This window comes from Melanotaenia boesemani, chromosome 21 (genome assembly GCF_017639745.1).
Source record: "Melanotaenia boesemani isolate fMelBoe1 chromosome 21, fMelBoe1.pri, whole genome shotgun sequence".
In the NCBI taxonomy this organism is placed as follows: domain Eukaryota; kingdom Metazoa; phylum Chordata; class Actinopteri; order Atheriniformes; family Melanotaeniidae; genus Melanotaenia; species Melanotaenia boesemani.
The window spans coordinates 20500178-20512446 of NC_055702.1; the positions used below are offsets into that span (position 1 = coordinate 20500178).

The 12269-nt window shown below is 39.7% G+C and overlaps 1 protein-coding gene across 2 annotated transcripts in view; it reads left to right on the top strand.

Moving 5' to 3' along the window:
* The window catches only part of ep300a (E1A binding protein p300 a), a 35071-nt gene that overhangs the window by 6046 nt on the left and 16756 nt on the right, over window positions 1-12269 (top strand). Inside the window, exons 3-13 of one of the 2 annotated variants that reach the window (XM_041973871.1) lie at window positions 321-485; window positions 1697-2027; window positions 3565-3684; window positions 4018-4248; window positions 4574-4679; window positions 8404-8523; window positions 8792-8909; window positions 9722-9863; window positions 11518-11592; window positions 11714-11799; window positions 12013-12165. In XM_041973871.1, the coding sequence (XP_041829805.1) occupies window positions 321-485; window positions 1697-2027; window positions 3565-3684; window positions 4018-4248; window positions 4574-4679; window positions 8404-8523; window positions 8792-8909; window positions 9722-9863; window positions 11518-11592; window positions 11714-11799; window positions 12013-12165 (1647 nt within the window). The remainder of the gene's footprint in view (window positions 1-320; window positions 486-1696; window positions 2028-3564; window positions 3685-4017; window positions 4249-4573; window positions 4680-8403; window positions 8524-8791; window positions 8910-9721; window positions 9864-11517; window positions 11593-11713; window positions 11800-12012; window positions 12166-12269) is intronic. The other variant, XM_041973872.1, reaches the window with a different exon arrangement.

The window sequence follows — 12269 nt, forward strand, 5'->3', positions numbered from 1 at the left end:
TCTTGTTTTACTGAAAAATGGCTAAATCTTCTGTCAGACTGAGACTGCATCTTATGAGTATATGTTGTAATTTACTGAATGTTGAAAAACGTTCTTCCTTGTTTTTATTTTGAGGGGACAGCAAATCTCTGTAGTATTACATACAAGTACATGTAATGCCCAGATGATTTACCAAATCATAAAATGATGTGTAGTATAAAAACTGTTGCACTTTCTTTTCTCTTTGTATCCAGCATGGCTTTCTTTTGTTATAATTATCGCTTCATCTTTCTTAAAAACTTTTTTTTCTGTTTGTCTTGTTTTCATTTTTCTTCTGCCAGATGGGGATGATGGGGAACCCAGGTGGCCCCTTCGGAGGTCCATATGGCAGTCAGGGAGCTGCAGGGCTGGGCCCTCAGCTCCAGAACAAAGGTCCCATGGCCAACAGCCTGGCCCAGTTCAATGTGGACAAAAAGAATCAGCCCATGCAAGGAATGGGTGGCATGGTACGACATGAACATGCTTCTGATACGTTCTATTATGAGTTAAAAGATTTTATTATAGCACCTTAGAGCAGTAGATAACGCTTCATTCATTTATAATGAACCATAAACTAGTTTTATTTATTTATTTATTTTTTGCTTCACATTGTCCATTCCCTTTTTTACTTCTGGAATCTTCTACCTTGTCTCAGTTTCTGTCACTTTTTTAAATTAAAGGTAGGAGATCCTGGAAAAACTGTTCAAGCTACGTTATACACAATTTAAAAGACTTCCCCCCTGAAGCCACGCCTCCAAAGCACAGAAACACGCAGTGCTTGTTCCCTAAAGTTCATGAGTGCTGGGCAGCATCGATTCACTAACCTTTGCTAACTTTTTCCTCATGGTGATGTGTGTATTTTAGTAAAGTCTGTAAACCGCACACACTGCCAGATTCACCTAGAAAAATTCAAACACGTTTGAAATACTGCGTCTGCAGTCGGACGTGATCAGTTCCCCTCACACGTTTGCCAATTAGAGTTTGACCCCATCGCACACTAACAGATTTCTGTGTCAACTTGGCATACCGACAGCCCGCAACTAGTGTCGACCACACACAACTGGAAGTTGAGGGTAAGATCTGGCAAAAAGTCGTGTAGTGTGTCCCCAGCTATTTTTTTACTTAGCAAACTTAACTGAGTAAAAACAAACGCTACAGTAATACTAATATTGCAGTTTGTCCAGTTGGTTTTATCCTCTGTTGGCTTGATACTTGTTAAAATGACAAAATAATGCCGGAAACCAATGAATATTCTCCAAAAGTCATAGACATAAATGTCATCTTGCCTATCAAGTGGCTCTCGCTTCGTTGTCTCTACAAGTGAGCCAAGCCTCTGAGAGCGTGTGATTCGTGCACGAGGAGTGGTATGTGCAGAGGTGTTGAGGGGGTGGAGGCAAATGGCAGTTAAGTTTGATAAACATATCACCAAACAATCTTTTCGAACAGGCCGCTTAAAATGATTGGATGGTGTTTGTTCAGTCCTGTCCGTTCCACAGGTGACTACATTTTTATTTTTGTGTTGGAGCATTAAATTGGCTGCAGTCGGGGTGTGAAGGGGATTATAGTAAAAGTTGCCCCTAAATAAACAAAACCTACCCTTCCTTTAAGTGATTTTTCTCATTCTTTGCTTGTCACATAGACTTTAATTTTTGGTAATGGCCACCCATTATGCTTCCAGGGCGCCCAGCAGTCACAGGCAGGAGTTGGTGGTCCCACCGGTGCACCTGTGGGAGCAGCCCAAGGGATGGTGCCCAATGCTCCAGCAGGTCTAGTAGGGCCTGGTGGTCAAGCCTCTCCAGCATCTGCTGCAGCCGGAGCACCACCAACCGCTGACCCTGAGAAGCGCAAACTAATCCAGCAGCAACTAGTGCTCCTGCTTCACGCGCACAAGTGCCAGCGACGGGAGCAGGCCAACGGAGAAGTCCGGCAGTGCAACTTGCCCCACTGTCGCACCATGAAGAATGTCCTCAACCATATGACTCACTGTCAGGCTGGCAAGTCCTGTCAAGGTAAGTGGAGGAGGATCTTACATGCTCCTGTTCTGAATGATTTATCCTTCTGTCTCAGATGTTGATAGGTTTTCAATGTAGTGACTCCCTGGGACCCACAGAAAGCAATTTTAATGGGTCACCAATTAAAAAAAAAAAGTATTTATTAGTATTTCTTCTATTTCCAAAATTGTAGTGTTAAACTCCTTTGATGATGATATGGTATGACATGTTTATAATTAACGGACATATTTGTGTATGTATATAAGATTATAAATATTAAATTCCAACTCTGAAAAGGTCACATACCAATAACAAATACCACTGAAACTGATATTTTATTAACAGAGATCAATCATTCCATATATCAATTCTGAATATCACTCTTCCTGTAACTGATGCCACTGTTGTTTTTTACCCCCCATTATTACCACAAACTAATCAAACCATAAACAACAACAAATTCATCATTACGTACATCTATTAATTTAAATGTGTCAGTGACATAATTTGCATTCTGGCTGCTGGCATTTTATTTTATTTCATTGTCTCCTACACCACTCACCTCCCCTACTCCTCAACTTGACTCTCCTGCTTCCTCAACCTCACCTGTGTCACGCTGTTCTGCTCCTCACCCTCGGGCAACTCCTGCTGTCAAACATTCAGTCAAGATTTGAAGATGTAGTTTTTTTTATCAGGAGCTGGTCTAATGTGGTCTAGGTTCCCAAGAATTTAGTGGAATCGCCCTTTACACATATCGCAAATCTCAGCGTTTTGTATTTACATGTGTTGACACTTTAGAGGAGCTCTTTCTGATATTGTCGGTCAGAAACCAACCAAATGAAGGATAAGACACGTCAGCCACAGTTTTCGCCTCCAGAGTCTCAAAACTTCAGCTGTTGAGCAAGCGAGGACTGTTTAGCCGAGCGTTCAGCGACAGAATTGAGAGCATGTCGTGAAGACATTGGTCCACATATGATAGGCTGTCACAAGGGTGATTCTCTGCTTGCAATTAATAGGTTATTCCCTCGCAGTGCAGAAATGCCTCCTTGTGATGTGTGTTCTTACTTGCGGTTACTAGTCACGTCCCTTTTTATGCACGACCCGTTACGTCTGTGTGAACGTAGGGGGAAATGTTTCTTTTGCTAGTTACTGTGATTTTAAACATGAGGAGTTCATAATATGTTGGTTTTCATCGGAAAAATGAGGTGCGTTGATATTGAGTTTACTGCGTCCTTTCAGATTTTGCAGAATGCGTCAGGGATGCAGGACGCGTGCCTAGCAACATCACTGCTGTCTGTAAGATGGCCTAGTTTATACCAGCCATCTTCTTTCCAGAGATGGTAATTGACTGGAATGAACAAGTTACAAGGCATGGCAGATGTGGCAAACAAAACTTCATATTTTCGTTACATATTTGGTGTATTGTTGATTGGTTCTGCCCTGTTGTTTCAGCAGCTCTTTTTACTTTACAATATGTATAATGTTTCTTTTTTTATCTGTATAATTATATATGATCCTTTTGTTTCCCTAACTTTTTGTTCTTTTTCATTCCCAGTGGCTCATTGTGCATCCTCAAGGCAGATCATCTCCCACTGGAAGAACTGCACGCGGCATGACTGTCCTGTCTGCCTGCCACTGAAGAATGCTGGAGACAAGAGGAATCCGCAGTGTGAGTGTCTGTATCTGACCAAAACCATGCACTTAAGCATTTTTTTTTTTTTTTTGCTGAAGTACACCATGTTACGTGTTTTTAGGTGATTCTGCTAATTTATTGATAGAACAATGTTATTTTTAATAAGATTGTTCAGTGTTAATTTGTGGCAAATTAAAACCAACAATGTCTGCATTTTAAGGAACCTTGCATAATTTGTCAAGTCCAAAATAATTATTTATTTATTCATTTGGCTTACATTCGGGGAAATATAGTCTTATGAGCAACTGCTTGTTTTTAAAATGGTGTTAAACACATCAGTTGAATCCTAAACCAACTTTTCTCTTGGCTTTACAGCTCTACTTGGCGGGGCCAGTGCAGGACTGGGCAGCTCTCTTGGGACAGTACCTGGTAGCCAACCAAGCACTCCCAACCTCAACCCGCCTAGCCAGATTGATCCAAGCTCAATAGAAAGAGCCTACGCTGCCTTGGGTCTCACCTACCAGGGGAACCAGATCCAGGCTCAGACAGCCCAGCCCAGCATGCCCAACCAGGGACAGGCAGGGATGAGGCCTATGAATCCAATGGGTAGGTTATACTGGGATTTGCTTATACACTTGCCTATCTGGGTTATTACCGGTAAAATCATTTTGATGAACTCCAGATAAGCCCAGTTGCTTACCAACTAAAAGTGCTTCAGCAAAGCTGGATAATACAGCATCTTTTAGATGGCTACGTGTAAATTAGTTTCCCTGTATATAGGCCGAAAGGCATCTAAAAAATAAATATTTGCTGCCCTCTAAATAGATGACATGTCAAAGGACATGTTATTGGAGGAAGTTTGTTCACTGTTAATATTGACAGACTGGCACAATGAATAAAAATGTATAATTTCCTATAATCTCACATGTAGGTGTAAATCCTATGGGAGTTAATGGAGGTGTGGGTGCGACCCCTCAGAGCCAACAAGCAAGTCTGCTGCAGGACGCCATGGTGCATCTAAACGTGAACAACCAAAGGTAAAAAGTATCACAGATGTCACATCACACCACTTGTCTAAATCCATGGCAGGAAGCACCTATCGCTGTGAGGGAGCTTGTATTAATTTTCCTTTTTTTTTTTTTTTTTTTGTTAAATTTTAATTATATAGTTTTTATTAATGTTCAGAAGCCGATTTAACATATGTCCAATTCACCGTCAGAGTATCAGAGTGAGCAGTGTTCCTCACAGACCAGGTAGCGATTTGTGGTGCTCCCATGGCGCCGGTGATGGAATGGAGTAGGGCTGCAACGATTAGTCGACAATAAAAATAGTCGACAACGAATTTAGCCGCTGAATATTGTCGGCAATAAAAAAAAAAAAAAAAACTACGGAGTGAGACATCGTCTTCTAATCCTATCTCTGCTGAGAGTTGCACAATGCACATGCGCAAAGACGGGGAAAAAATACAAAGTGAGACATCGTCTTCATTTTTTTTTTTATCTCTGCTGAGAGTTGCACATGCGCCATAAAGTCTGCCAGGGGAAAAATATGGTGCCGGACCAGGGAAGAAATCCGCGGCGGAGAACATTAAAAATCTGGGATAACTTCACGTTAAACTTACAAAATAAATTAACTACATGTGATATTTGTAAAGCAGACCTTGTGTACCACGGAAGTACGTCTGCAATGCTCGAACATTTAAAGAGGAGGCACGTCGGATTTACTTAACAACCTCATGCAAGATTTCAAAGCTGAAAGTGAAATAAGATCCATATATAATAATCATGAGATACATAATCCGATTGGTCGACTAGTCGTTTTAATAGTCGGTGACTAATCGACCATCAGAATAGTCATTAGTTGCAGCCCTAGAATGGAGTGTTGTGGTGGTTGGTGGAATCAGTCATCGGGGTGTATGCAATGTGTGTGCAGTGGGCGGTGTTCAAACACGCATTTTCTGAGCTGCCATATTTAATTTACACTTGTATACTTATTTGCTCTACATAGTCACTTGCTGAGGTAATTTTAAAGCTACATGGAGCATTTAAAATAATTCAGCTTAATCTTAATTCTTTAAAGTAAATTCTCCAAGAGAACAGATAACTAATCTGTTTCCATCTCACAAACAGTCTCCATGGTGATATGTCATAAAACCACCAGACGTGACGACTGAAGTTAAACAGTCAATATTGATGAAGAAACTAATATAACTGATCAAAGTTAAGTCTTTGTGCAGAAGTTATTCAAAAATCCTGCAGCAGCATCACCCAAAGTAAACAGCTGTTGATGAAAATATATCAGTGGCTGTTTTTTTTTTGTTTTTTTTTTAACGTTAGATGATCCCTTTAGTTGTAATGATCAGTTCAGTATTTTATAAAGTTTAGACCCTAAAAAAGGTCTCATTTATGCCCCCCTTTTTGTGGTCAGTGCCCCTGCCTTGGCCACCATTAAAACTTTTCCACACCTGCCCCTGCATAGCTGAAGTATAAATCCTTTCTACTACCTGTCAACTACTTTTTTATGGAGAAGAGTTCTGACAAAAGCAATAGTTTAGGGTAACTATGTGTCGGTGTGCACCATGAACTATTAGTTTCCTCCTTGTCTGCTGAACAATAAACACAACAAGACAAGGACAGGGAGGGGGAGAGGGCTTGTCATGCCGCATGTGTGTTAAATGCATTAAAAATGTTGTCGCAATTAAATTAGTTAGTGCTGTTGAATGCCTTTTTTTTTTTGGACAGCCTTAAACTTATTTTTTTTAAATCCTGATCTGGGGGGTTGGAGTCTGTGGTGCTTGGAGTAGATTCTGTAGCGCTGCCCCACAAATTGGTGTATGTGTTGGAAACACTGGTATGAGTGTCTTTTTTTTATAATTTTTTTTTCTCAAAGTTGGGCTTTCCTGTAAAAGCCTTTTTTTCGTGAGGGCCTTTTTGCTCGCTAACAGCAAGGTATTGAAGAAAAGCTTGTCATTCTTTAGCTATTCAGTGGGAATGAATCCAAAAAATAAAATTTAGCTTTCTAGAGGCAGATTACTTTGAAATATTTTGTGTTGCGTCATGTATTCCTTTCCAGTAACGTTTATTAACAGTCCCCAAAAAACATGATGATGAATTTGCATTTCCACAATTTCTCCAGCAGATTGGGGAGTTTTCCTTTTTATAGCGAGATTTTTGGTACGGTGTAATGAAATATCTTATTAGACTTTTCCAGCCAAATTCCTTCCAACTATGTAAGCTGCCTCATTTCCATTGATATGCCCATATTGTTATTCACTCCTCCTCCGTAATACCTAGTTCTCCCTCCTTTTCCCATTTTGTTTAATATATAGAGTTGAATGTGTTTTTATATTTATGAGTGTTTTATATAGGTCTGAGATGATGCCTCTCTTTGTTTGCTATAAATATTATTTTCATATTGAAATGTAATGTCTCATCGTGTCTCTACATGGTGAGCTGCTCTCCCACCAGCAGACAGTGAGCGCACGTTAAAAATTGTTGCATCCCCCACCTGTAAATCAGACAGAAATATCTGCTTCATTAATAACGTCTGCTCAAAAGAGCAGCAGGTGGAGGAGTTTTTCTGCTCTGGTGTACTAAGAACTTAATGTCTATCGGGAAACACTCACAGCTGAACAATCATACAATCACTACTTAAAATGGACGTCTCGCATTTAGCTTCTATCTCTCAATGCTCGTAAACTAGCTAGATAGCTGGCTGCATACTGCTAGTCTTCATGCTTCTTCCTGTCTCTCCTGAAACAACACGCATGTGTGCAGGAGAGTTTTCTGGGTGGGAGTGGGCTGTCTGTCTGCTGTGAGTGAGAGAATCCGTATGTAGTGAGCTTCACTCCGACCAGCAGTCAGAGCGCTATGAAGAAAAACCCATGTACATGCTTAAAATGCTGCTCTGATACTGGATGTTTACTATAAAGCTATTTTATATATTCTACGTAAAACGTTTCAGGATACATCGAGTATATATCACCCACTCCTAGTGTGTCATATGCACACCATTTAAGAATTGCTCCAGCTGCTTCTATTTTGTATTCTTTTATTACTGTTTCCCAGATTTTAAAAGTCAACTTGACTTATGGGTTTTTCTATAGTTTTTATGAGTTCTTGCTGGGATTTATCTGCCATTATTGCTTGTATGTGAATGGAGGTTAGACCATCTTTAATGCTTTTTTCGCTGAGCATCATATGAAGGATTACACCAGCATATCATTGGCCTTAATTGTGCAGCCCAGTAGTAATCCCTGAGAGAAGGGAAACCCCATCCTCCTTTTCCTTTGGCCACTTGTAAAGTTTTAAATCAGATTCTAGGCCTTTTACCTTGCCATATATATCTTGACAAATTTTGTCCCATTCATTTAATTCTTTTTGGCTTACTTCTATTAGCAGGGTTTGGAATAAATGTAGGAATTTGGGTAGGACATTAATTTCATTTGAATCAGTTCTTGAGTTGAAATTTAGATATAGAATTAGGTTCCATCTTTCTTCACCTTTTTTATTCTCTTTTGTATTGGTGAGTGATCATGTTCTAGCAATTCTGCTAAGTCTTTTTGTATGATCACTTCCAAGTATTTGAGATATATTATGTTTGCCATGCTAAATGGTATTTACTTTTAATAACTTCTGGAGGGCGGTAATCAACATAAATTCTGTATCCTGATATCTGACTAAAATATTCAAAGGACTACATAAGTTTGTTTGTATTAATTTCCCCAAAGTCGTTTAATGATGTCCTCTTTGTCTCTTACAGTTTGATGAATGATGGGGTTGGTTCCATGCCCACAGCAGCCTCTCCCTCTGCCACAGGCATAAGGAAAGGCTGGCATGAAGACATCACACAAGACCTTCGAAATCACTTAGTGCACAAGCTGTAAGTAAATTAGAACTTCATGCTTATTTTTTTGCAGGGTATGCAAAACATAACACTAACTACAGTAAACTAAGAATATATGTTTGTTCAGGCACTACTTGAAGACACATGCACACACAGTAGGAAAGCTTTTTTATTAGAAATATTTGCCCAGCAACCTACACAGAAACCCAAAGGGACGATGATGATGTGATGAGGGTGTGAGGCAGGAGTAAACAGTTGCATTCTCTCATTCCTGTCTGTCATCCTGTTTCTCTCCAACACACAGTGTCCAGGCCATTTTCCCGACTCCAGATCCTGCTGCCCTCAAGGACCGTCGAATGGAGAACCTGGTGGCTTATGCTCGAAAGGTTGAGGGTGACATGTACGAGTCAGCCAACAGCAGAGTAAGTCGTTCAGCTTGGCTTGGACTCATAAGTAAAATATTAGGGATGGACTGATATGAAAATTTTGGCCGATACCGATATTAACATTGTTGTTATGGCTGATACCGATATTTACAGATGTCAATATATATATTTTGTTTTAAAAGGTTTAAGATGATCAAATTCCGTACAAAGTGAAAATAAGGCAAACATTAGGGGTGTTAGCTTCCCACCATTGTTTGTGAAGTTCAGAATGGCACGTTTTCGGATGACATATCAAATTTGTGGTGCTGAATGAGTTGACACAGCATCCTCCTCACATTACTTCGACTTTGCAGATATTACATACTGCTTTTCGAGTACCTTCTTTTTACACCGTGAAAAATTACCACACAGCTGAAATTGCTTCTTGCTTCAGTTACATCCCACAATGTAGTGCTGCATCGCTGTCACATGTCCAAACATGGCTCCATGGCCAAACCTCCCGACACACGTACACAAACAGCAAATATACGAAAATAAATATCGGCTGTTAATATCCGCCCAGTTTTGCTTAGCGGACCGATACAGATATGTTAAAAAATGACTAACATCGGCCGATACCGATATTAATGCCAATATGTCGTGCATCCCTATAAAATATATCTACATATTCTGTCCATGTGATATTGCAGGGTGAGACTACAATCCTAGAATGTAAGCGAGTAAAGAATTACAGCTGAATTAAAGTTTCTTGCAGCCCGATATGTTTTTATCTCTGATTGGTGTCTTGTCCTTTCCTTTCTTTTCATATAACACTGTATTCCTTATTCTCTTTCCCTCTTTTTTGGCAGGCTGAGTACTACCATTTGCTAGCAGAGAAAATCTATAAGATCCAGAAAGAATTGGAGGAGAAGAGGAGGACCCGGCTGCAGAAGCAAGGTCTGGGACTTGGGCCTGCTGGCATGGGTCAGCCCCAAACAGGACTGCCTGCAAGTGAGTGAACATGTAGTTAATTTATACTCACACCGACTAATGTTAAACTGGGATGCATATGTGTGAGAAGATTAATTTAATCTGGGAAATTATGGCATGCTGATAGTAGTGTTTTGTATTTCTCCCCTTATAAGGTTATATTTATAAGGATATTTTGAAAAAGCACATGGATTTAAGCAGATCCTAACATGAGATGAACGCAAGCTCAGATAATCAGCATGACGTAGCATACTATATTGTCTTTTTATTTTATAGGACTGAGCCAAAAAGCTAAATCAGTGTGTGTGAAAAATTAAGTAAGCCCTTTTTGTATCTGTAGAATTAAGAAGTAATAATCTGGTGTTGCTGATCAAATGTACTTGAATAAATAATCATTTAAACGCAGGCGTTTTGTCAGTCTGCTGGTCTGGTGTGTTCAGGTTCGTGTTGACACGATGCCAAGGAGGATAGAAATCAGTGATCATTTTAGAGAAGCAATTCTCTGGGAATGGTTATAGAGTAATTCCCAGTTATTTCAACAGAGAGGAACTTTTTTCACCTGTGGAAAACACTGAAGATACTTGCAAATCTTTCCAGGAATGGATGTTGCAACAAGTTTACTTAAAGTTTAAGCCATGCATTGATCAGAGAAATCCCTCTAAAATCCCAAAGCTACAGCTCAGATTCTCCAGGGTGGTGTTTAAGTGTGTAAATACAGTTGGAAAGGGAATGAACAGGAATGATTTACTTGAAGGGGTTGCAGAAGAAAGCCATTTCTCTTTAAAATATATGTGTGTGTGTATATATATAGATATATATGGCTTAAAATGTAAATTTAAATCTGAGGAAACTGCAAGACTTCTGGAACAATGTCTTTTGAGATCCAAATGGAGATTTTTTTACTGTAATGCGCAGTGTCATCTTTGGTGGAAATCGAACATAGCATATCAGAGCAAACGCCTTTGTAGCAACTATCAAGCATGACAGTGGAGGCTGATGGTTTGGACTTGTTTTGTAGCCACAAGACCTGGACACCTTACGGTTATTCAGTTAACCATGAACTCCTCTGTATATCAAAATATTTTAGAGTCAAATATGAGGCAGTTTGCCTTAAAGCTGACGCTTCACTGAAATTGGGTCATACCACAGGACAATGATCCTGAACACAGCAGCAAATAAAACAGAACTGAAAAAGAATTAAGTTGTTGTAATGTCTGTCAGCCTGATTGAAATGCTGGGCTGGGACCTTAAGACAGTGGTCCATAAGTAACCACAAACTTCAATGAACTGAAGCAATGTTGTGAAGAAGAGTTTGCCAAAATGGCTTTGCAATGATGAGACCGGTAACGTAACCCAGAAATGTATTGCTTCCAAGTTATTGATGGTAACGGTACCTCTCAATTGCTATTGAATCAGTGGGTGTAATTAAATGTAAACAGCGCTTATGCATTTTGGCTTGGTTTTTGTTAAAAATTGACATTTTGTAATATGTTGTTTATCTGAGATTTAATTCATACTATTTAAAGACCTGGAAAGAACCTGGTGTTTTCTAAGTATGTCCTAATATGAAAAACATAATTGAAAGAGACTAATATATAATATTAGCCTCTTATTTTGCAAATAAATAAATGCAATTGTTTTGTTATTGACTGTTACCTACCTATTTGTTTTCCAGATGGTCCACTCCCTGACCCGTCAATGGTGCGACCACCAGGACCAAACCAGATGGTCAACCGGATGCAAGGCCCAGGTACAGACTCACTTAAGAACAAGGACACGTTATTTTCTTTTAACAGTTTGTGGTGTAGTCAGAAAAGTTGTTTTCTTTTAAATATCTCTGTTGTATTTGGTAACTGTCTTTGTTTTTCTAGGTATGAATCAGTTCAATCAGATGGGGATGCAGTCCATGACTCAGAGGTCCACACCTCCTCTGCCCATAGGAGGACCTGGGAACCAGGTCAGTCCTAAACCCACAAACTACTACATAGTTTTTTAGGCCACACAGGAGAAGTTCATTCTATTGAATCCATATACAATGTCTATTTTTCAAGGTCTTTTAGCAAAAAGATGTGCATACAAGTTATCAACTTACAAAAATATTACTTAAAACCATCAAACTGCTCAGCAGAAAACTTGAAAACTTGTGTAAATTAACTTTTTATACTTCTAGATGGGAATGGTTGGACCCAGGGTGGGACAGCCCAATGTGAACCAGCTGCAGAACCAGTATCTGTCCCAAGGACAGTTTCCTGGCACAGGCCCTGGAGTTGGAGCAGCTCAGCCTGGGATGACCCAGCCTGGAGGACAGGGTGGCATGGCCCAGGTAATTAGACCTGCATTTTTTTTTCTCTCGGTCTAGAATATCTTAATTATAGAGAAGACATTACAGATAGACAATTTATGATGGAGTTTTTACTAAGGCTAGAG